The sequence below is a fragment of the Peromyscus californicus genome, unplaced genomic scaffold (assembly GCF_007827085.1).
Source record: "Peromyscus californicus insignis strain IS unplaced genomic scaffold, ASM782708v3 Scaffold_6__1_contigs__length_162567912, whole genome shotgun sequence".
Classification (NCBI taxonomy): Eukaryota; Metazoa; Chordata; class Mammalia; order Rodentia; family Cricetidae; genus Peromyscus; species Peromyscus californicus.
The window spans coordinates 92119275-92143136 of NW_026294584.1; the positions used below are offsets into that span (position 1 = coordinate 92119275).

At 37.5% G+C, this 23862-nt stretch overlaps 1 protein-coding gene across 2 annotated transcripts in view; it reads right to left on the reverse strand.

The window, feature by feature from the left end:
- Ctnna2 (catenin alpha 2) overlaps positions 1 to 23862 on the reverse strand; it is a 1158645-nt gene that overhangs the window by 35088 nt on the left and 1099695 nt on the right. For both annotated transcript variants that reach the window (XM_052721879.1, XM_052721880.1), the window contains exons 15-17: positions 15963 to 16144; positions 6681 to 6786; positions 2181 to 2315 (exon numbers count right to left, since the gene is read on the reverse strand). In XM_052721879.1, the coding sequence (XP_052577839.1) occupies positions 2181 to 2315; positions 6681 to 6786; positions 15963 to 16144 (423 nt within the window). The remainder of the gene's footprint in view (positions 1 to 2180; positions 2316 to 6680; positions 6787 to 15962; positions 16145 to 23862) is intronic.

Here is a 23862-nt window from a genome sequence, read left to right on the forward strand (position 1 = left end):
AAATATCTCCTTTTTTATTATATGTGAAACAATGACCTCTCCTGAAAAATGTAGCAATTTTGTCCCAATGGAGAACAATATAATTGTGGCACACAATACTGGTGCATCTTTCTTGGCAAAATAATTGAAAATTTGTGTATATGGGGTCTCATATCCTTGACTTTCTGAACTTTGAAGGCAGTCATTTGTGGCTATTTTGCACAAAATGTTTATTGTTTTTTTTTTTTAACTTTTCTTCATTTTGACTATCAGTGAAAAAGGATGAAGACTCATATGAAAGCAGAAGTGAGAAAGACAGCCAGCTTACAGATGCAGATATGGCACCACACAGCAGTCAAGCTTGAAAACAAAAGCCATGAGGTGGCCCCAAGAAGGACCACAACTGAGCAGTATGACAGCCAATGTTCATAATGCACTTGACTCTGAATTATCATAGAGTTATATAACATTCCTCTATAAGAAGCCTTCTCCCATGCAAGGATTTATGAACTTAGTCAGTCAGACTCAAGGAAGGAAACAGGCTTCTTGATGGTGTTCTCAATCTCAAACACCTCTCAAATGCCAACAGTGCGAGTGAGTCAAAGCCATGATGGTTTGAACTAAATCTACATGACCAAAGGACAATGGAAATGAAGCTCTGGAGGCAGTGACAGACAATGGGTACTGAGAAGTTGATGGACAGCAGCTCTGCCAGGGAAAATATTTGCCCAGATGAGAGTGATGGAGTCTGAGATCCACAAGGATACACTGAGCATCCATGTCAATCATTAAGATTTGAAAAGTAACAAATGGAAGCACATGAGGCAAGCTGAACAAAAAGCACTCGGTTTCACAGGTGCGATGGACAAATGGATACGAAAGCGGAGTGGTATGGAAAACTGTACCATCAAGGCCGAAGATCAAAAAGGAAGCAAGGGAGATGCAATGTTTTGATCACTTCTTGTCAAGAGAGAATTGATCATCACCAGATAGACAGAAGGACACAGTGCAAGACAGATAGCTCTTGGTTGTGGAAGAATGTTGAAGCAGGATCATTTTGGAAATGCAAAGAGGTGACTGTGCTTTAGGAAGAGGCACAAAATAGCCAACTGACTGAGCTCTAAGGTACAACTGTGTGGAATGGACTTTCTAGATGGGACCTCCATGCCAGCCAGACCAGCTCTTTCCCCAGCTATGTTTTCAGCAAGGCAAGCCTCACAGGAACAGAAACACTTGCCTCAAGGATGGTTTAATACTTATCCACAGAGATTTATCAAACTGTAGTGTTGACTTTCCAAGACAACAGAAATGATTTCAGAAGGAACTGAATATTTGCTCACACATTTATCATGTTGATATGGTTTTGTTCCTGCTCAATCTGCAGGTACAGTGGCTGCATCATGGCTAGCTGGGAAAAGAACTAAAAGTGGCATGGCCACACTTTGGAACATGGAAATCATTATAATAAATGGCACTCTGTGTTGAGAGAAAGGGGATGAGGGAGAAGAAGCCAAGGTGAAGAGCCTCAACACAAACATTTGGAAATCTTGCCAAGAAACCTTGATTCTTCTAAAAATTCCTTGAACTTTTGGTGTCTATTCTTTGATGAAAATGGTTTACATAAAATATTTTTATGAAAAGAGAAATATTAGGGTGATCTATCAAAGAATATATAACAGAGTGTTTGAGAACTATGTAGGGTTTTGGCAACAGCACATCAATATGTATTAAATTCGAACAACTGACTGTCAAGGGTTACTGATAACCTAGTATGCATTGGAACCTGATAAATGTCTCATCGTCTCTAACATGTGAACATAGTCCACATTTAGAGAAGCTGGCTCCTGAACAGAGAATGAAAATTACCAGCACTAACAAAGGGGAAGCCGACTCACAATGAGTAAATATGCAAAAGCCCCCAATAATTAGAATAGTCACAGCTTGGCAATGAGTTTCCAGACTATGAAATTAGTTTTCTTGTGAAGAATGGAGATTTTACAAGGCTAGTATAAACATGGGGTAATTGGAAAATCAAATTGTTCTTTGTGAGCTATTGTAAAGTCTGGAATAATGGTGATAACATTTTTTTAAGCTGTGAATCACTGTCATTTGGTGTTTTTAGCAGTACTGTTGCCAAGAATGCTTGCCTTGGAAGTACAGCAGTGGGAACTTGTCATTGTGAAGCCCAAATCCCAGCTTACCCCTGACACAATGAGCTCTCCTCCCAGATTCTGAACTTCTGCCTTCACTTTGCTGCAGATGTTAAGCTGATGGCAATACAAGGCAATCCGTTGAAGGTAGGCTAATAAATCTTGCTTACATGCTGAATCAGGACACTATAAAACAAAAAAGTGGTATCAATTAGTGAGTGCTCTTCAGTTTCTAACATTTACCATTTAAAAGGCTTTGGTGTCACATACTAATTACATTGATTTAACTCTGCTTTTTCATGATGCACTGGAGAAATGCCACAGTCAATGGTTTTGAGTGGTTAGCTCCACTTTGATAAGATTTTACCCATGAACTCTCAGCTTCTATGATTGCTTGCATAAGAACTGCATAATACCACAAGAATCAACATTCCAGCATGGGTTGAAGATGGGCTCACAAGGTTCTACTCCTAGTTGAAGAGCTACAGAAAGTCCAGAGCTACAGAGAGAAAGAGAGTCAGGTATCTTGACTGACAAGACCCCTGGTAGTCACCCATGCTGCGAATGTCAGTCTATACCCATGTGTATATGGGCAACACTAATTGGAGCTGGTATGTTTCATATATATGAACACACATATGCAATAACAATAAATGATGAGAAATAACTAAACGAAGAAGATGTGAATTTGAGAAGAGTTCAAAGACACATGGAATAATGTGGAAAGTTGGAGGAAAGGGGTATATCAGTCAAAATGCATTAGATTTAAGTATGAAAAAATACTCTTTTAAAATGGAAAAGTGGGGGGGAACTAGTAAAGATGATTTATGAAGTTTTATTGAGATATCTGCATTACTTGGAACTATTTTGTTAGCTATCTTCTGAACGCACTATTCTACAGCTTTTTGTTTGTTGTTTATTTCTAGTTTTCTTCCACTTTCTCCACATGAACACAAATATAAGGTAATGGATGCCAGAAATTCAGCACTTTTGTGACAATTTATTCCAAAGCACAGCGGGGGTGGAGGCAAATTCAATTCATAGTTAGACAGACTATTTATTTTTTTTATTTTCAAGGGAGTGCTCCAATAAGTCTATGTACTTTTCCTAATTATTAAAAATTTTAACAACATACTAAGCTCTTCAAACAAGAGAAGTCTCAAATGGACTGATAACTCTAACAGGAGGTTCTGATAGGCTGTATTTGAAACTAGGTGAAATTAACACTCAAGTATAGCAACAGAGTCCTTCAGCCAGAGTCAGTTCTTTTGGAAGATTAACTTGCATCATAATTTAAGTGGCGAGATCCTCATCAAGTTCACACAGAGCTCAGCTACCCATTTCTGTAGACATTTCCAATATCTTTCTAAAATGTTTCTGAGCCTCCTAAGCCAATGGCTACTGAGTAAATGAAATATATATATATATATATATATATATATATATATATATATTTTTTTTTTTTTTTTTTTTTTGCTATCAAATGTTCAGCTTGAGATGCTTCCAGGTCATTCTTCTGGTTAAATTGGGTATTTGTAAAGGTATTTGTAAATATATATACATTTGGTATTTGTAAATATTATGTATGTATATATTTAATAAGCAGTTATTAATTATATGTGAAATATTGTATATATTTTTATCTACATATGCATATATGCATAATGTAAGAAATGAGCTTTACTTGAAACATTATACTTAATATAAGAGTATGGGGCTATGATGTAACCCAGTGATAGTGCATTCAGCTAGCAGGCACAAGGTTCAATTCTCAGGACTTGTCATAAACCAACACATTGTAAGAGTATGGGAGAAAGACTGACTTGAGTTTTCTATAAGCTACAGTAAGGGAATTTTTTCAACACCATCGAGCGGTTTCTATGACATAAGCACTTATTCAGTTAAAAATAAATAAAAGCATTTCTTTTATACATAACACCTACTATTGTGATATTTTTCCCTAAATGCATTTATCAAGCAAGCAACCCACTGAGACTGTTTTTAGTTTTCTACAAGTACTTAATACTGTAATATTTATCCTACTCCCGAGACCCATATACTGGAAGGAATTAACTTTAAAATGATATCTCCCCAGAGGGCTGACAAAGCTTTCAATACAAATACCTTACAGCAAATTAAACCAAGAGTTCTATCTCAATGGAACAGTAATTAAAAATGCACTGGTCCGTAAAGCATTTATATTGCATGCATATCTCGAATCTTCATAAAAATATTTTCAGGCAAAGTGAAAGCAACCAATCCAGTCTTTGGTAATATTCTGTTCATTATTTAAACTTAACCAGTGAAAACATAACTGGTTTATGTTTTATGACCTTTTTAAAGGTTATGACACAGCAATGGAAATTCAAAATACCTTCTATACCTAAAAAGCAACCCAGAAGAAACACCTCTCTTAAATAAAACATTAACAAAATTTCCAGATGTTTCATGGATAATGACTGTAAACATATCAGAAAGTTATGGGATTACCCTCCGTTTACTACAAAAATCATTGTTAATAGCATTCAAATGCTCTATCTCCTAAATCTAGAAATAAATTAAGGACCCTTTCTCTGTCTCTCTCTGTCTGTTTCTCTTTGTCTCTGTCTGTCTGCCTGTTTGTCTCTATCTCTGTCTCTCTCTGTCTCTGTCTCTCATGTGTGTGTGTGCACGTGCGCACAAGTGTACACATGTGTACGTAAGAGTGTGTGTGTATTCATATTATATTTGTTACCTATCAAAATTGTTTTGGAGAAATGCCTCATATTACACTGTCAACAATTAAGATCCTAAACTATGAAAATAATAACAGAAATCAAAACTGGGACTATATAACTTTACCCACCTAAATGTACTGAGAAATACTTTCAAATATGAATATGGAGAATGTAATGGAAAAGCTACTCAAATTGCACTCAATTCTTACTCCCAGAAAAAAACAAAATCCTTTATGAGAAGTTTTACAGAGTTACTCAAACATTTCTTATGGCTCCACACATTCCAATACCCATCAACATTTTCAGACTAAGCTTTCTCTCTGGTTGGTGACTATCTGTGCTGCTTGTGTCCAGGTGGGTCCTCTGTCTTCTTTTTTTCTTGTGTGGGCTCTCTAGAATATTTATGAAACTTTCCAAAAGAAGTTCAACTTATCACTCAGAAGACTGACATTTGATGTAACCCTAACTTTAGCCACAGCAATGGTTTGGTTTTCAACTGCTACAAATGATAGCGATGTTTACTAGGGTAACAAAGAAAATAATCTGAAGTTACAATAATAATGATATTTCCAAACAATTAAGTTTCTCAGAAACACCCCATTATGCTACCCATCATGTGTATCTGCAGTAAAAATGGGAATGTTTTAGTTCTTATCGTATATTCTGTATTAGTTGTTCAATCTTTTGGTGGGAGTGATTAGCCTTTACAAGGTCAGTATATTTATTTGGTATTTTGATATTAAGGCTGGCATGCTGGAAGAAAGTAAGTAGAAGAAAAAAATGAGGGAAGAAATCTATAGCTGGGAACTGCAACTCAAAAATCAGGAGACTAGAAGAAACCAACCCTCTGTCTTTCATGATATTCAAAGGGTACCACCTTCTGAAACACATTCATGTTCATTGTGGAGTTTCCATGTAATGAGAGTATGTGTCATTTTTATTTCAGAATTTTATTTTGTATTTTAAAGTATATTCACTTTGAAGTAGCTCAGATCATAGACTCTTCCTAACTGCAGCAGATAATCAGTTATCTGGAAATGTCTACTGCCTAATGTACCCTTACAAGAAATGTTCCAGCAGCAAGACACAGAGATGGATTCTGAAGTTCTAGTTCAAGCCAGCCTGAATGAAAATTGCTGAAATATAATCAAATATTCTATGTGAGACAGAGACAGCTTCAACTAAGTATCTGTGAAGACACAGGTGCGGCTTTGAGGATTTCATTTCTATGAGATTTATTTAAGTATGGTTAAAAATGTAGCTGATATCTAGATTGTCCTTGGTTACAAGAATTAGCCCATTTTATAGAAGAACATAAGTTATTATGAATTACAGAGTATTCTAGTGAGGTCAGTGTTAAGTAATGGGAGCCATGCTTTCTTACTACCACATGGTTAGCTTTTTGTCATTTTGACACAAACTGAAGTCATTTGAGAAGACAGAACATCCACTGAGGAAATATTTCCACCAGACTGGCTTGTAGGCAAGCCTGTCTAGCATTTTTCCTGATGAATGGTTTGTGTGGGTGGACACAGTCCACTGGGCAATGCAATCTCTGGGCTGGTGGTCCTGGGGTATCTATTGTGCCCACTCATTGTGCTATATAATTGGTTTTCTGAATGGGGAAGTCTGGTTTAATCCGCCACTCCTTAAGCATTAGGTGCATCTGCTGAGTTAAAGGTACCTCTGCCATGATCTCAGCCTCAGCAGAGGCCAGTTTGGAAAATATTAAAAATTATCTCCAAATGCATTTTGAAAAGGCATTTCATGGGGTGCATAAAACTGATCCCAGAATGTTAGTACTAATTATTTCCCACTCTTCCTTTTGTATTACCTGATCAGCAACAGCACGGGCTAATTTGTCCATTCGAGAGCCTGCTTCTGCAATCTTCTTGGCAGCATTAATGACATCAGATGTATTTTTCAATGGGCCTTTGCCTCTGAAAAAAATATACAACATAATTAGAATTTAACTCAATAACTGGAACACACAAACCTACCACATTCTTGGTCCAAGATGCTAGTGTTGTATTTAATGTTGCCTGGTCCTGTTATTGAAGTTTTCAATGTTGCCTCGACTCACCTCAACCTTCGGGTTGATAGCCTACCATATTTCCTTGTGTGTATTGGGGGGAGTCTCTTAATTTCATATACATATTCACATTTATTCTTCTACTATTTTTTAACATTACTTGGTTAAGATGATCATTGTAAGAGAAAGGGACTTGAGTACCTAATGGTTTTCATGTTCTGGATGCTATCATACACAACACCTTACTGTGTGTTTATGAAGCACTTGGTTACATCGCATTCACAGCCAGGAAGCAAGGAATGATAGTTGCATGCAGGGGTTCAGCACACTTTTTGCCAGAATCCTGTGCCCAGAGGATGGGCCCTCATGAAATTCAGGAGGTTCTTCCCACATCAATTAACAAAATCAAGATAACCCTTCACAGACATCTCCAGAGGCAAACTTTAATCGAGATTTCTCTTTATAGATATGCCCAGGGACATGTTTCCTATGTGATTCCAGATTCTATCAAGTTGTCAGTTGACAACAACCATCACACTCATCCACATAGGTTGCAAGTAGTGAATTCTAAAATAGAAATACAGTTTAAACCAGCTAAGTGCAGATGTATATCCATTCATACTGTGCCCAGCACCTTCACATTATTTAACTCAAGTCCAGATGGCACCTTGAGAAGCACTTGCTTCTTAACATAATGTAGAATCATTTGGCTAGAATTTCAGAAATTTCAAAGTTCCCAATATCATGTGCTTTTTGTTTCTGGTACTGGCATGTGAACATTACATTAAACACTATGATTGTAAATGCCCTTCTGCTTGCAGAACCCCAACATTTTCACATATGGTTTTCAATTAGGTAGGCAATTAAACATTATATTACTCAATCAACTTGCCTGTTTAATTTTAAATGCTGATTTAAAAGGAAGGGAAATGTTGCTGCACCATGGACCTTTAAATAAATATAGCATATAAATGTCTACTTCCTTGGGAGGTAAATAAAGAATATATTGAACATGTTTATCCTTAGTTTTTAGCAGATTATATTTTCTATTATCCTTCTTCATGTATATCTAAACTCCAGTGCATTTTTAAGTCGCCAAAATTGCTTTCCTCTGTTATAAATGTGATGAGACCCACAGGAAAGTCACTTAGAAGCAATTTATTTAGACAACATATGGTTCTAAAGAGGGAAATGACCACAATTGTTATGTAGTGTTACAAAAAAAGAGAGACTTAATATGGTTTCCATCAGAAAAACTTTAAGGAAGTATGTGATGTTTTGGTTAACCCCAGTTCTCATTTTGGAATTTGTTTTTCTGTATTAATATCTGAAAATAAAATAGAAGTTCACGCTACTGTTGAGGCATACATACAGGAGAGTCTAAGCTTAGGTATTTCAGTTAAGTGTAGTCAAGTTGAGTCTTCCAGAGAATACATTCACTGACTTTTCACTAGCCATTAAGATTTTTCAAGTGCAAAGGAGATGAGATTCCACATGTGAATTTTGTATAAGGTGGATGAGGTAAAGATTCTGTGGCAGTCCTGCTCTTGTTCCCTGAAAGTGTTTTTAATTATCACCTCTAAGTAGCTTCCTTCATTTTGTTGTATTTTTTCCCATTATTATTTAAAGGAAAGCTTAAGTAAAGAAAGTGCCATTACATAAAAATGTTAACATGCTATGTATTTATCTTTAACTTTCAGACCGCAGAAAATCCCTTGTGAAATTTTACTCTGACATGATACCTGTTAGCCTTTGCCTTTATCTAAACAGAGCTGTTAACAGCTTAGGGGTTTATTTCTCATTATTAAGGAAATGTGTGTCTGTCTACTTCAAGAATTTTGAAATGGAGCATGCCTTAACTGTAGTTCCAAGGGTTCTTATGCCCTCTTCTGGCCTAGGTGGGCACTTGCATGTATGTGGTTCATATAAACTCACACAGACATGCATATCATAAACACAAATACATACATACATACACACATACATACATACATACATACATACAAACATGTATATATATTCATATATGTACATAATTCCAAAGGGTTTTAGAAAATATCTCCCCATTAACTTTAAATTATAATTTTAAAAAACTGATTAAATTGTTCTAAGTGAGTCCCTTTAGAGACACTGTATTTGCTTGAGGCTCAGATGTTCATCATGTGGCCAAAGTGAAAGCACAGTATGATTATTTTTCAATCCACAAGTGACTAGAGTTCACACACTCACTGCCACCACAATAATAAATGAATGTTTCAGACTCCAGTATCAACACTAGAGGTTCAGTTTGAACTCCTGTAGTCAGAATCTGTGTTAGAGGGTCATGAGGGGTCATAAAACTGAACAAATAAATAATTGATGGTAACATACACTCATTTCTGAGTGGAGCATTGACACTCCTGGAGGAAGGCTAAGAGACACTCCCAAACAATACCTGTTCTCAAAGAGAATCAGGCTAGAAACCCAAGAATACTGAATCACAAGAAAACACAGTAACATTTATGAAATAGAATTGAGAAAGCAACTAAGGATTGGCATAGCTCAGGTGTTAGTGTCTATCCAGTATGAATGAGGCTCTGGATTCAACCCTTTGACCTGAAAGAAATTATTTAAAAACTCCACTAAATAGGTACCAAAAATAATAGAGGAGTAAACATAATTAAGGGGACATTGAATTTATATGTTCAGTGCTGTATAAAACACAGCTGGAAGAAACTCAGATGGCATATGGAATGCGATCCCACAAACATAGATTAGATGACTTAGAGATCTATGGATACACAACAATCTATATTAAAAGCCCAGTAGTATATTTTGCCCAAACAAAATGAAATGTCCTAAATTCACCACGAATCTCAAGTAGCCAAAGCAATCTGGAAGAAGAAAAAAAAAGCTTAAATCCTCATAGTTTCTAATTTTGGAAAACTTGTCACAAATGTACAGTAGACAAAAGAGCATAGTCCTGACTCAAAGGCAGAAATATAGACAAATGGAGCGGGATCAAGTTCATAAATAGCACCTCACACACATGAACAAATGGTTTTCCATGAGGTTGTAAAACCACTTAATGAAGCAAAGAGTATTTTCAATAAATGGTGCTGGGGAAACTGTACATCCATGAGCAAAATGTTCACCTCAAAACTGATCGGTTTGAAACAAAGCTAAAGTATAAAAGCAAAAGGAAAACAATGTGTGTGAGCACTCATGGCATTTGGTCTGGTAGACATTTCTTGGATATAATAACAAAAATACAAGCAACTGAAGAAAAAAATAAACATGACATTAAGTTTAAAACTTTATCATCAAAGTATATTTCTGATGGATATTGAAACTAAAACTCACAAAATCAGGAAATTATCTGTGAATCTTATTATCTAATAGGGAATATATATTCAGAATATATCAAAGACTGACCACAACAGAAATATTCAATTAAAAGCGGTAAGAGATTTGAATAGATATCTCTTCAAAGAAGCCATATAACGACTAATAAGCACAGAAAAAACAACATACAATGACACTGGTCACTAGGGAAATAAAAATCAAAACTACAAAGCTATTCCATTTTATACCCATTAGGAGAACTCCTACTGAGAAAACAGAAAATACCTATGTTTGATATAAAGGAGTTAGAACACTTGGCGATTACTGGTAATAATGTAAAATGATTCAGGGACCTCAGAAAGTGATTTGATGATTCCTCAAACTTTTTTAAATACCATAGGCTCTCCAAATTCCTCTGTAAGCAGGGACTCAAAGAGATATATCTTCTCCTCAACAGCACATTTTCACGATACCCAAAGGAAGAAGGACCATTAACAGATGAGTGGAGAAACCAAATGTGGTATATCCATTTTAGTGGGATATTATTCAGCCTTAAAAAGGAAAGACAATTTTGTGCTGTGACAGCATGGATGGACTCTGAAAACATTATTTGCTATAAAAGAAGTTAGTTGCAAAATGATAGATATTATCTATGTCTCTTGTGTGATACCTAGAGTGGTCAATGACACAGAGACAGAAAGCTGATTATTCAGGTGGTTTGCAGGGGATGTGGGAAGCAGATAATGGGAAGTTAGCAGGCAACTGGATACATGTTTAAGGAAGATGTATAGACCAATGACAGTGATGGATACAAACCAGTATACTTAATGTGGCAAAATTGTCTACTTAAACAATTACTGTCATAGTAAACTTTATGATGCATATAACAATCAAAAACAATTTAAACAGCCATATTTGGCTAATGGCTACTGTATCAGACAATACAAGACTAAATGAATTATAGCCATCTGCATATCATTGAATCAAGAAATAAGTAACCAGAAAAGAAAACAGAAAAAAAAACTAGTTTAGGAAATTGACAAGACTTCCAAGTTAGTCTTACCATCACTGGAAGACAAATGCAACAGAGATGCTATCCTAATGTTTATAGCACCCTATCTCAAAATGAGGACATACCCCTGATGTTTCTGTACCTTGGAGTCAAGTCTATAGTGGGGAAGTTTGAAAGGGTGTTTTATGGAACCTTGTGTCCCTAATGGCAGGAATCATTCTATTGTCTCACCTAGAGCATGTTATTAGTGTTCTTATAGAGTCTATTACTTCTCTACTATACAGAATCTTGCAACATCTTTCATTTAAATACAGTTGGTTTTTACATAAAGACCAATATTTGGAGTCTTTCCCAAGAAGTGGTCACTCCACAAAGAGAGTCAAGCTGGGCAAACTATTACTTCAGTGCTGTGAGCTCCCATTTGCCAACTAATTTGTATTTATTTTACAAAAAGCCTGTGAGTCTTAATGGGCAATAGCAGTGTGACAGTACATTGTGAGCAAAGTATTCAGTACTCAGAATTCTAATTCAGAATTAATCCAAGTTTAAAGGGTTTATTTTCTCTAGCCATCTCAACACATCTAGTTTGCTAATATTAAATGTAACTCTCTACATAAGTAAGGAAATGCAATGAAGGTATTTGCAAATATGTAGATTCATAAAGCATCTCTGGAACCACTGTTTCAAAAGAAATATGCTCTAAGAAATTTTCCAAGGACCAGCAAGATGGTTTAGTGGATAAAAGTGTCTGAACACCAAGCCAGATGACCTGAATTCAAGCCCTGGAACAAACAGTGGAAGGAACAAACTGACACCCTAAACATATCCTTTCATGTCCACCAATATATCATGCATGTGCCTACACACACACACACACACACACACACACACACACACACACACACACACGGTTGCCACAGCAGGTGAAGCAGAATGAGTAGGCATAGAGAAATGATTTATTGAATCTAATAAATCTTAAGAAATCATGAAGAACCTGAGAATCATGAGTTCAACTATTGTAGGTGTATTGTTTAGGTGATGCAATTGAAGGATAGACCATAATTAGATGGCCAAAGGTTTAAAAAAATGCAAGCATTGAATGGCAAATTCAAAGAGAATAGTCGAGTGAAAAGAGGGCAAGTTTTAGTGCAAGCAAGTTGGATAGTTGTTTCTATTGACCAGTTGCAGTATGAAAAGAGAAGAGAAAGGATTGATATTGAAATGCCAGCTAGAATCACCAAGCTGAGGGAGTGAGCTCCTGAGCTAAAGCAGAACTGAGTTTGGATGTATTGTATGAATTTTTAGTTCATTGTTCATTGTTTTACAATTGATTATGTCCAAATGATGTCCACCCCATCCCCAGTTTCCTCCCTACTCAGTTTCCTTTTCTTTTTTGGGGTGGGGGTTTGAGACAGGGTTTCTCTGTATAATTTTTGTGCCTGTCCTGGATCTCGTTCTGTAGACCAGGCCTGCCTCGAACTCACAGAGATCTGCCTGGCTCTTCCTCCCGAGTGCTGGGACTAAAGATGTGCATCACCACTGTCCGGCTGCAGTTTCCTTTTCTATGCTGATGTTGACATGACCACTTTGACCCTCATTATTCAGTTAAGGCTGAACTAAGGCTGTCTGCATTCATCTTGGTTTGGCAACACAAGACTGGTACATAGAAATTTCTCAGAGTGATACAAGAAGCATGACTTTGCTGTGTGAGGGATGGTGCTTCAGCTTTTACCCATAAGATTAAAGTAAAGAGTCAGTGGGAAGAAAGGGATGTGAGACCTAATGGATTCCCTCTCCTCCATGAAGAAGATAGTGCATGAATAACAAGGCAGCACTTCTTCCATTTTAATAACAGAGAAGACTCATAGAGATGAGGGAATGCAATTAATAAATTATCCAGTGACATGAATAATACAACACGATAATAAACAAATGGTGACTGTGAGACATACATGCCCTTTAAATACATGGTAGAGGAGTCAAGCTTCGGTTTCTAATCAACTCTACACAAACTTTAAATAATAGAAAATGGTACTTAGAAGTATTTAGCTATATAAAGCTACAATTACTCCTTCTGGAAGTGGAAAATGCAATTTCAGTAATAATAATAAACAAGGCTGAATGTAGTAAACTTAGGTGAGAGGCCACAGAGAAAGACATAGTCAAGTGCTGCTTTGCTCAGGATGAGAATACACAGATGGCAATGAGAGCAAGCCTCAGCCTCCTGGGCTACATTGTCAGTGCACACCTTCATATTCTGTTTTCACTAGTTCTACACACACACACACACACACAAACTAACAAACATGTATGCATGCATGCACACACGCGTTTGTGTGGGGGTGGGTGGGTGTGGGTGTGTGTAGGAGAGAGAGAGACAGAGACAGACAGAGAGAAAGAGAGAGAGTTCATGAGGCATTAGGAAAAATGATAACTAGTAGCAGGCTGGACACTTCATTATTCAGATCAGCACAAAAAATTATTATATGAATTCTGTAGGAAATTGAACCAGCTTTCTTTTCACTTTTAAAATGATGCTTTGACTAATAAAGAGTCTATGTGATTCAACACCATTGAACAAGACCCCTCAAATATATTTATCTTCCTTGACCACAGTTATATATAATGCAAATTACAAAATGTTCTCCTGATCTAAACTAGCAACGTGACTGGATCCATTATTCACTTCAAACTAATGAGATTATTTGTTCCACTGATGTTATTAATGGGTTGCATAATATCCATCAGATAAAATACTAATAAAATGTTGAAAGCAAGCAAATGAAGTCATCGTGGGCCTCAGGAAGCAATGGCTGAGGCTGCCACCACCGTCTGATTTGTAGGCAATCCAGACTTAAATAATGGCTCGGACTTTCCCCCCTGATATTATTTTGTGTGTGAGAAATACATTTGTGAAGCTGATGGAGACTAACTAAATGTACAAACTTGAACTTTGAATGAATATGATGACATTTAAAGCTCTCGAAGGTCACACTCCTAACACTGAAATCATTTTGCTAGAATCAAAAACAATTTTGAAAGATTTGGAAAAGGAGCCAAATAATGTTGTTAGTACATATTTGCCAGAGGTAAAGGGTAAAGGGGATGATATAGCCATGTTCTGCATTTTATTAAAACCTCGAATCAATTCTTGCCTTTCCTTATTAGAAGCAGTCAACAATTATTAAGAATGTTCTCACCCATTAGGTGATATCCTGACATCGCTGTATGTCTTGCTTGATTTTATCATACCATGTTCAAGCACTAAAGCTTCTCTACATATGTTTAAAAATACACTAAAATGAGCCGTCTATTAATTTTATTTTGAAAAATATGTGTGTGCATATGTGTACGTATATATGCATGGGATGTGCCACAATACTAGCTTATGATGTAGCATTAATTTTGGTTCACATTCTACCCTAATAAGGTTACAGAATTCTGACAGGAGAATTAAAAAACAGAAACTAAATCTGGGACTCTGAAGATGGATCAGTAGATAAAACACTTGTACAAAGTTGAATACAGGGCTTCAGATCACCAAGAAGCCACCCATGTAATGCCAGATATAGAAGGGCACATCTGGTGTCCCAGCCTAATATGACTGTGGCAAGAAGGAAGCAGAAACGGGTGAATCCCTCCAGTCTCATAGACTATCCAATGAGGAGCACACAGCAGGAAAGAACAAGAAAGAGGGTGGAAAGTGAGGTTCAGTACCTGAGGATGGACTTTGACTTCCACACACATGCCATGGCACATGTTCCTGTAGTTGTGGTACACGTGCACCATGAAAACACACACACACACACACACACACACACACACACACACACACACACACACACACCCCCAACTAGATACAGATTATGAATGAGTTTGTCAGATGCTTTCAATGTGTTTGGCATGATAGTTCCTACTTGCATCATGCTTTTGGAGTAAATGTTCTCCTGAGAAGCTTCTGAATGTTATTCTACCCTTTTGCAAAGAGAGTTAGGAACTTGTTCCATACCACTTCATCTTCTCCTTCAGAATCGAGGGACCTTTGCCTGTGATTTTTTTTTTCTGCATCTGATTGCTCTTTATGTAGCAATCAGAGGGGCAGAGAGAGTTGTCACAAGCCTCTTAGGAAGATACCAAAGGCAATGGCAGAAGCACCCATGACTTAAGGTGAAACCAAGGCTCCTTACAGAATGGTGGCTGCTTCCTGACCTATGAGAAAGACTGTTCAGAGGAAAAAAAGAAACAATGTTCGCACAATCTTTAAATTCCCTGTAAGAATTTTGTCATGTTTTGCTGTTGGACATAACTCCTGGTACATTAGGGTGAAATGTGAGACAAAATAAATGTTAAATCATGTGCTGTTAGAACGCATGAAACAAATACATGTACATATAAATATGCAATTATTTTCCTAACAGGAAATTAACAAAACATTTACTTTATCTTCAAAATAGTACTTAAACATACTTAAAATCAGCACGGAACACAGATGAGTTAACTAACCCTTGGGGTTTGTTGTTATTATTGCCTTATGATAGATCCCTAAAACAATAATAATTACAAAAAAAATTAATCTGCTCTCCTCCACCAAAAAGGAGAACATTTTGACTTGTAAGTGTAAATGACTAAGAGCTCCACGTTTCTTTGATACAGCACTTTAGCATTTCAACAGGTTTTCCTGTGAATAGCCCATGCTACACATGTGGGTTTAGCAAGAATACAGTCGTCTCCCTATCTCTGGGCCTCACCTTGTGAAGTCTGTCATCTCCATCATGATCATACACATCTGCTTGGCCAACACAATGATGTCATTGCCGCTGTCGTCCCACTTAGCCACTTCAGCATCCAGCTTGCTTTTTTCCTGATGGAAAATCTCCACCTGCTCAGCTATTTTCGCTTTCTCCTCCTGTGGTAGTTGTGCCATGATGGCCTGTGTAGGTGACAGGGAAAGAAGCATGACTGGGGGTGATGAAGGAATTCAAAACTGCATGTGGACTCTGCTTCCTGACAAGGCTTATAGGACATCCCATCACTCTAGAAGATGCACGTCTTCTCCATTGCAGCCAGGCCAAGAGGACAGGCTGGCCAGGTCCTCCAGTTTCCTGCCCACCTCCCTTATATAAATGATACAGAAAGAGCCAAAAGTGCAGACACACTGACAGCAGCAGAACTTCCCTGTCTCTTTGATGGCATATGTTTGTTCAAAAGAATCTATTCTTAACAATTTTTATATTTGGTCTCAGGAAACTTTTACCAGATGAAAGAATGCACCTCTTTCAACACTGAAAGCTATTCAGAGAAGGGAAAAAGAAAAAAAAATCCTTCTGTTGCTGGGAAGGAGAGGAATTTTAAACAATATTTGAGCATCCAAGTAGAGTGGGATGGAAAGATTTTTTTTTTGAGTAAAAATGAAGACATCAATAGAAAACTGACATACCAACAAGAAAACTTTTCCCTTATTAGGAAATTTAGGGAATAATGCCCTTCATTTTAGCCTTTCTGCTCTATCTTCTTAGGTGACCATGGCTTCTTTAGAGCCTCTGAATACATGTAAACATTGAAATGGAAATTCAGACTGCTATCCCCTATCCAAGATGCTTACACAGAAAACATCTAGACTTGGGAGAATGTCCCTAATCCAAAACTCCAAGATACTGAGAAAATTTGAAAAATGTCGACTTTAATATCAATACTCAGTGTGTTTCAAGTGTCAGAGTATTTGGACTCTCAAATTTTCAAAGACTGGCGTTGCTGAAGCTGAACAAGATTAGAAAGCAAAGGCTGATTTGCAGAAGTTGCTGGGCACGGGAATGTAGAAGAAAGTGAAGGAGTCTTCTTGCTGTTCACAGATTCTTCATTTGCAAATTTGCTGATTCTTTTCAATACATTTGTAAAACCCAAATCAATACTTGAAGCACTTCTCCAGTCACTTGCAAATGATGCAAGAAGCAGAAAACTCTGAGTCACCAATGTGTGCATTACCAGATGATGCTGAACAACGTCATCCTCTGTCTTCAGTCAGTTCTCTAACTGTAAACAAGTATCCATTTTTCTACTTAGGACTACATAATTCATATCTTTGTGCTGCTTGTAGTGGTGATACCACCATGTGAAAATAGTTCCTAAGCATGGTGTTAAGTGTCCCTAAGCACAAGAAAGCTATTATTTGTCTCTTGGAAAAAAATACATGAGCTAGATAAACTATGTTGAGTCATGCATTAGTGTTGTTTGCCTTATGTTCAATATCACTGATATTGTACAGAAACATCTTTGAAACATGGTAATATGTTGATCAGATAAAGAGAACACATTGTGATTTATATCTCTTAGCAACATATCCCTGTATTTCTCCTACAAGCAATAATTACATAATTGCTTATTTAAATGTTCATGAGTGATTTATAGAACATAACTACTATAACTAAGAATCAAACTTGTTGGTTAAACACACTTTTTTATAACATGTTCTAAGTGAAATTTTTGTCCTCGCTGCGTGACATTCTCCCATGACCACCTGCAAAATGATTCACACACATGGCCCTTGGATAGTTCTTCAGCACTTCTCTAGTTCTGAGATCCATGAGTTCTCCAAAGAGAGACTAAAGCTGTATGATTGGAGATCCAATGTTTGTAAAAATGAACAATTAAAGTTATTAGAGATGCAGGTTTAGTCCACAAAAATAAGTGAAAGGAAATTGTCTCTGTTAGCTCAACCTGCCTAGTTGATACAGCCTAGAGTCCTCTGCCTGAGTGGAGTCTCACTTGAAGAATTGCTTGAATGAGATTGGCCTATAAGCATGTTGTGGGAGGTTGTCTTGATAATTGATGTAGAAGGACTCAAACGAGTACAGGTGATGCCATCCCTAAGTTAGTGGTTCAAAACTGTACAAGAGAACTATCTGAGCATAAGCCTGTTAATGAGTGAGAGGAAGCGTGAGTAGCCTCCTCCATGGCTTCCACTGTACTTAGCTGTGGAGTGAGTTTATTCATCACATACAGCAAGTGAGGAATAGCAAACAGAACTACTGTCAAATTCCTGCCCTGACTTCCCTCAGTGATGGGCTGGGCTCGGATCAGAAGTTGTAAGCCAAATAAACCTCTTCTTCCTCTAAGTTTCTTTTAGTCAGTGTTTTATCACAGCATCATAAATACAATTAGAAGCCAACACTCTGTTATGTGCACACTATTCTGGCATTATTTCTGTCATTAGATTGCTTTCAACTTACCGTTACTATAGTAGAAACAAAGGTCATGATAGTCCCAGGGTCTGTGTGGATATCGATAAATAGAATACACACATAATTCCTTGCAAACATACATGTGTCTGAGATTTAGATGTACCAAATAATTTAATCTATGTAGCTCTTCTAATACAATCACTCACATTTAATAGTGACAATACCTAGACCCAGATAAATGTATTAAATCCCTAATACCAGACAATTTATAATTTGGAGAATGAGAACTCAAACTGAAATGTTAGGCCAACAATATTCTTCACCACTATGTACAAGGGTATCACCATTCAGCCATATATAATTTGTATGAAGACCTCAGCCCAGTGGTGCAAAGATAGTTGAAAGCCCAGTTCTGCCTGTCAAGCCATGTACCCTTATGCTGAAGTTTTATAGGTGAGAGAAATCTTAGCTTGGACTCATGGGAACCTGGGTGATGTACCTTCTTACAGAGTCATGCCCAATAAACTTTCATGCATACATGCATGAAATTTTAGAGAGTATGGATTTTCATATGTATAAATTAAAACTCACTTTAATGCATGTACACATGAACCTCATATAGTATGGGTCTCTATGTTTGCATAATGTAGAAGCAAGACTGATAGAAATATGCTAGTTAAAATAACATTCTATGTCTGGAAGTATTTTAAAGTACTTCTACAGGTTTTAAAAAGACTCATAATATACAAAGAGCCTTCATAAACTTTCATTTGTAGTTTCATGTTAAAAAGAGGGTCTTGAATTTCTCACTTGACTTCAACTGATAGAAATTAAATACGTACTTTTTTTCTGAAGTACACCTAACTCCTTGATTCACCCAGCTTCTTCACACAAAAGAGATACTCATGTTTTATTGAGGCATCACAGGTCCTAGGGGGGACCATTATTAAATTTGTTCACTCTCTGCCTCTCTATAAAAAAATGAAAACCAATAGGTCCACTAGCAGACTGGAAACTGTACATTCAAGGCCCAAGTGGGAAATAACATATGTACCTTCATTCACAAAACAGTGAATGTGTGCATTGGAGGGTGGACACTTTCCTGTCAACTATAGCATTTGAATCTCCTTTGTTTAAATTGGCATTTAAATATCAATGGCCTTGGTTTTCTTTCTAATTTTTGTTTGATTTTTTTTTTCTTTTTAAGACAGGATCTCACTATATAGACCTGACTAGACTGGAACTCACTATGTAGACCAACAAGGACTTGATCTCACAAAGACCATTGCCTCTGCCTCCCCAGTGCTTGGACTGAAAGTATGTGCACCACACCTAGCACTCTCTAATTTTTGTAAGCAATTTATTTTTATCTTACTTTTAATTATTTCTATGTGTGTGTTTGAGTGCAGCTTTATACAACTATGTAGACGTTCCTACAGAGGCCAGGGAAGGTATTGGATCCCTCCGAATCTAGAGTTACTGGAGCTTGTAGGCATCCAACATGAGTGTGGGGAGCTGAACTCAAGTCCTCCAGAAGAATAGCAAGTGTTCTTACTTGATTGGCCATCTCTCCAGCCCTCCAGCCCCACGTTCTCTAATTTCCATGACTGCCCCACCTCTGATTCCCAGAAGTGCTTCCCCAAAGTAGAGCCCTTGACCTCCAGCTCAGAGCAGAAGCTCAGTGACCTCTGACAGATTGCTTAAGCATCTTCCTGCTCCACGCGTCAATGTCACTCAAGAGAAGTCACCAGAAATGACAAGCATTTTCTGAGGCCACATTCCAGAGGAAAGACTGGCCACTTCAAAGCAGATTTGCAAGGGAGGGAGGGGTTATTTGGACTGGAGGGGTGCTAGATCCGCATAATGCACTTAATGGGGTGTGACTGGAGTGCAAGTGTCATTACATTTGCCTCGGCTTCTGTGGAGATGTCGATGAGCTCAAGGCTTTTCCTGAATATTCTTAAAATGCTCTTGGCTTTTAAAAATTCATTATTGACCTTTTCTGAAACTGGAATTTAAAAAAAGGTTATCTATAAACAGTAGATCACAACTGCAAAATTTGCAAGTTAATCAAATTAAAATTCAACACATGAGTTTTAATTAGGTCTTATCAATGTAACTCAGCAGTTTGAAATGTTAACACATTAAAGCCATTCTAGGTAGGAAAAAAAAATAGAAGGCTGGCTACATTAAAATCAAATTCAATGTGAAACTTATAACACATAATTGTTCATTCCTTCAAACTAAGGCAACATGAGAAAAATTATTTCCATGGCCAGGGGGATAGGAGACAGATCAGTTTTCCTGTTCCTGTGATGAGATCACCAGAGGAGCCTGCTAGTTTCTGTAGCCTCAATCCATACTAGGCACACACAGTTTCCCAGGCTCTACATCTGGCTGATTTGGGTTCCAAACTGAGAATATCAGAGACCAGAATCCACAAGGACTCAAGCCTTTGTCCCAGGTTCCCTGCCTTTGCTCTGGACAGCCAATCATTTATTTTTGTGATTAATAAATTCTTCCTATTGAGTTCAAAGTGCATGTCACTGACACAAAATAACGGCCATTGAAAGGGATCAAAACTCATCTTCAATCCAAATCTCCAGGTACGTATCCTAGTGTCCGCCTTTGAAATGCAAGGGTCCCAGAACTGGCAAGAACCACTTTCTGAGGCAAAGAACAGAATTTATTACAAGGGCTTCAAGTGCAAGAAAAATTTATAAAGGGGTGAAAACTTAAGGGTATATTTCTCCTCATTTGACTTTAAAGCTGGATAATAAATGTAAATAGTTAAATAGTTAGGTACTTTGACCTCCAGTCTTACTGTTTGAATTGGAAAACTGAACTATTCCTTCCACTGATGCAAGCAAACCGTCCCACAATCCTTCCTTGGATAAAACAGCTTTTCATCTGGTTGGGAAGCTGCCAGAAACACTACCATTTTCATCACAGTGGAGTAATATACAGCAGTATAGGACAAAACCTGGAAAATATTTGTAATGCAGCTCTTCTAATGTCACTATGGCAGAGAAATCTTGGTGTGTCACTGTGATAGTAACCTTTAATTATCAATCTGACATACCTATAATCACATGGGACGAGGTTTCTCAATGAGTGACTGCCTAGTGTTTTGATCAAGTTGGCCTGTGTGCATGTCTCATTGTGTCCATTGAGATAGCAAGGCTCAGCCTCAAAGTGGACAGCAATATACCCCTGGTTTGGGGACCTGGACTATAGAAGTGTATAGAAAGCTGGCATCAATAAACATGCAAAAGTTTATTTTCTCTCTGCTCTTGACTGTGGATGTGACTAATTGCTTCAGTTTTCTGCCTTAACTATTGCACAAAGATTGGTCTGAAACTTAGAATATTGAACTAAAAGAAACCTTTCCCCCCTCTAAGTTGCTTTCTGTCCAGTATTTTTATCACAGGACAGAAAAGAAAGTAGGACAGAAATTGACACTAGCAGTAGAGTTCAAACCCTCATAGGCATGAACACATTGGATATGAGGCATGGAGAAGAGAGTTACCACAGTTACATTTTGCAGAGCTCATATTCAAAAATCAGTTCTGCATACCCTCAAAGGAATAAATTCTATCACTAAGGTTTAGAGCCGTAGAGTTGCTGATGACCTACTTAAACTATGGCAACATGAGAAGAAACAGTTTCAAGATGTCATGTTGGGGTCTGGAGTGATGAGTCATCTCTTTGGAGGCTCTGAGTTCAATTCCCAGCACCCACCTGGCCACTCACAACTCTCTGTACATAAATTCCAAAGGCAACCTTCCCTGGCTTCCACAGGAATCAGGCATGCACATGGTGTACAGACATACAAACAGACAAAACATGCATATGCATACAATAATTTAGTAAAAAAAATGTTATGTCTAAGATTATACTGCAAGAAAGCATGAATGTCTAAGCAGATTGCCATATCCAGACCCATTCTTCCTTCCACTCCTCCAAAAAGTGTCACAGACAAAAGCCCAGGAGATTGTTCAGTGGTTAAGAACACTCATAGCACGAACATGAGGACCTGATTCTGTGTCTCCCAAACCAACATAAAATGCCAGATACAACCACACAATGCCCCAAACCTCAGTACTTGGGCAGGGACAGGAGACAAAAATCAAAGGATCTCTAGGCCTTGTCACCAGCCTAGCAGGGGCAGTGGTTAGGAAGAAATTGGGGAAACACAGAAACCTCCAGGTTCAGTAAGAGACATGGTGTCAAGAGAACAAGGTGGAGACAGATGGAACAGGATCTCTGATATACACAGTGAGTATATGTGCCAGTACACATACATATATGCCTATAACCATACCTATTCACAGCCATGTAAACATTGAGCTAAAGCAGCAGAAAATGCCATTTAAAAGAAATAAGATCCTCTATCTGACATTTGAGAGCAATGTTGGAAGAAGGTGCTAAAGTTAATTTTTCAGTTTAACCTCCTTTTACTTCCCATTTTCAGAGAGGCATATGTTTCTGAATAAAAACAAAACAAAAGGCCATTATCAGTAAAGACTGTCTTCTTGGAAGCCCCAACACCTATGTCAAACACTGTTGACTTCCTTCACAGTTCTGAGCACCTTCTCAAGCACTGGTGGTCCAAAGTTCAACCTTAGCCATTTGATATGCCCTTTTATTCCCAACTTAGTAGCCATAATTCTATGTCTCTGTTTGAGACTGACATAAGAAGCAAAGCTGTTGGCTGCAAATTAATCCATAACATGGGATGGACCCCCAAGACAAATTAGCAAGTGGCAGATAGGACAACCTGGTTCTTACTCTCTTGGACCCTGATCATATTTCATTCTGAAAATAGACACCAGACTGAAGTAATGATGACCAAGAGGAACCATCTAAATTTTGTTTCTATCCATCATCACTGACTTGAGGTCTAACACAAAAATGAAGTGTAAAAGAGAAATATATGGGGAATCTAATCTTCTTAAATGTGGACTATTCAGGCCATCTTCACAAGACAGCAATCTCAAAGCAAGATAAGGCTTATATAATGTATCTTAGTCTTTGAAGACACAAATCTGTAGAACCAGGGCTAGAGTCCGTCAATAAAATTAACTTGGAATTGATTAATGTTTGGATGAATTACCCAAACTTGTCCTTTGTCATTGACATAAAAATGCTGGTTTTACTTAATTTTAAAGATGAATTGGCTTGATTAATTAGTTTGGTGGTATGCCAACAGACAAAAGATTCTTGCTTAATGACCTTCCCAATTTTGAATGTTTTAGGCAAGATTGAAGAATCATTGGAAAAATTTCAATGGACGTTCTGTGTCCGTTCAAACACTTTCATGTCACTATCCTGTGGTCAGAAGGGACCTTCTCCTCCAAAGGAGGATAATGATCAGAGCCACACATTATTGAACATTTACTACAAGGCACATGTTGTACTATGATTCTATAAAGATCAAGTAATCCTCAAAAGAATGCTGTCAAGGAAG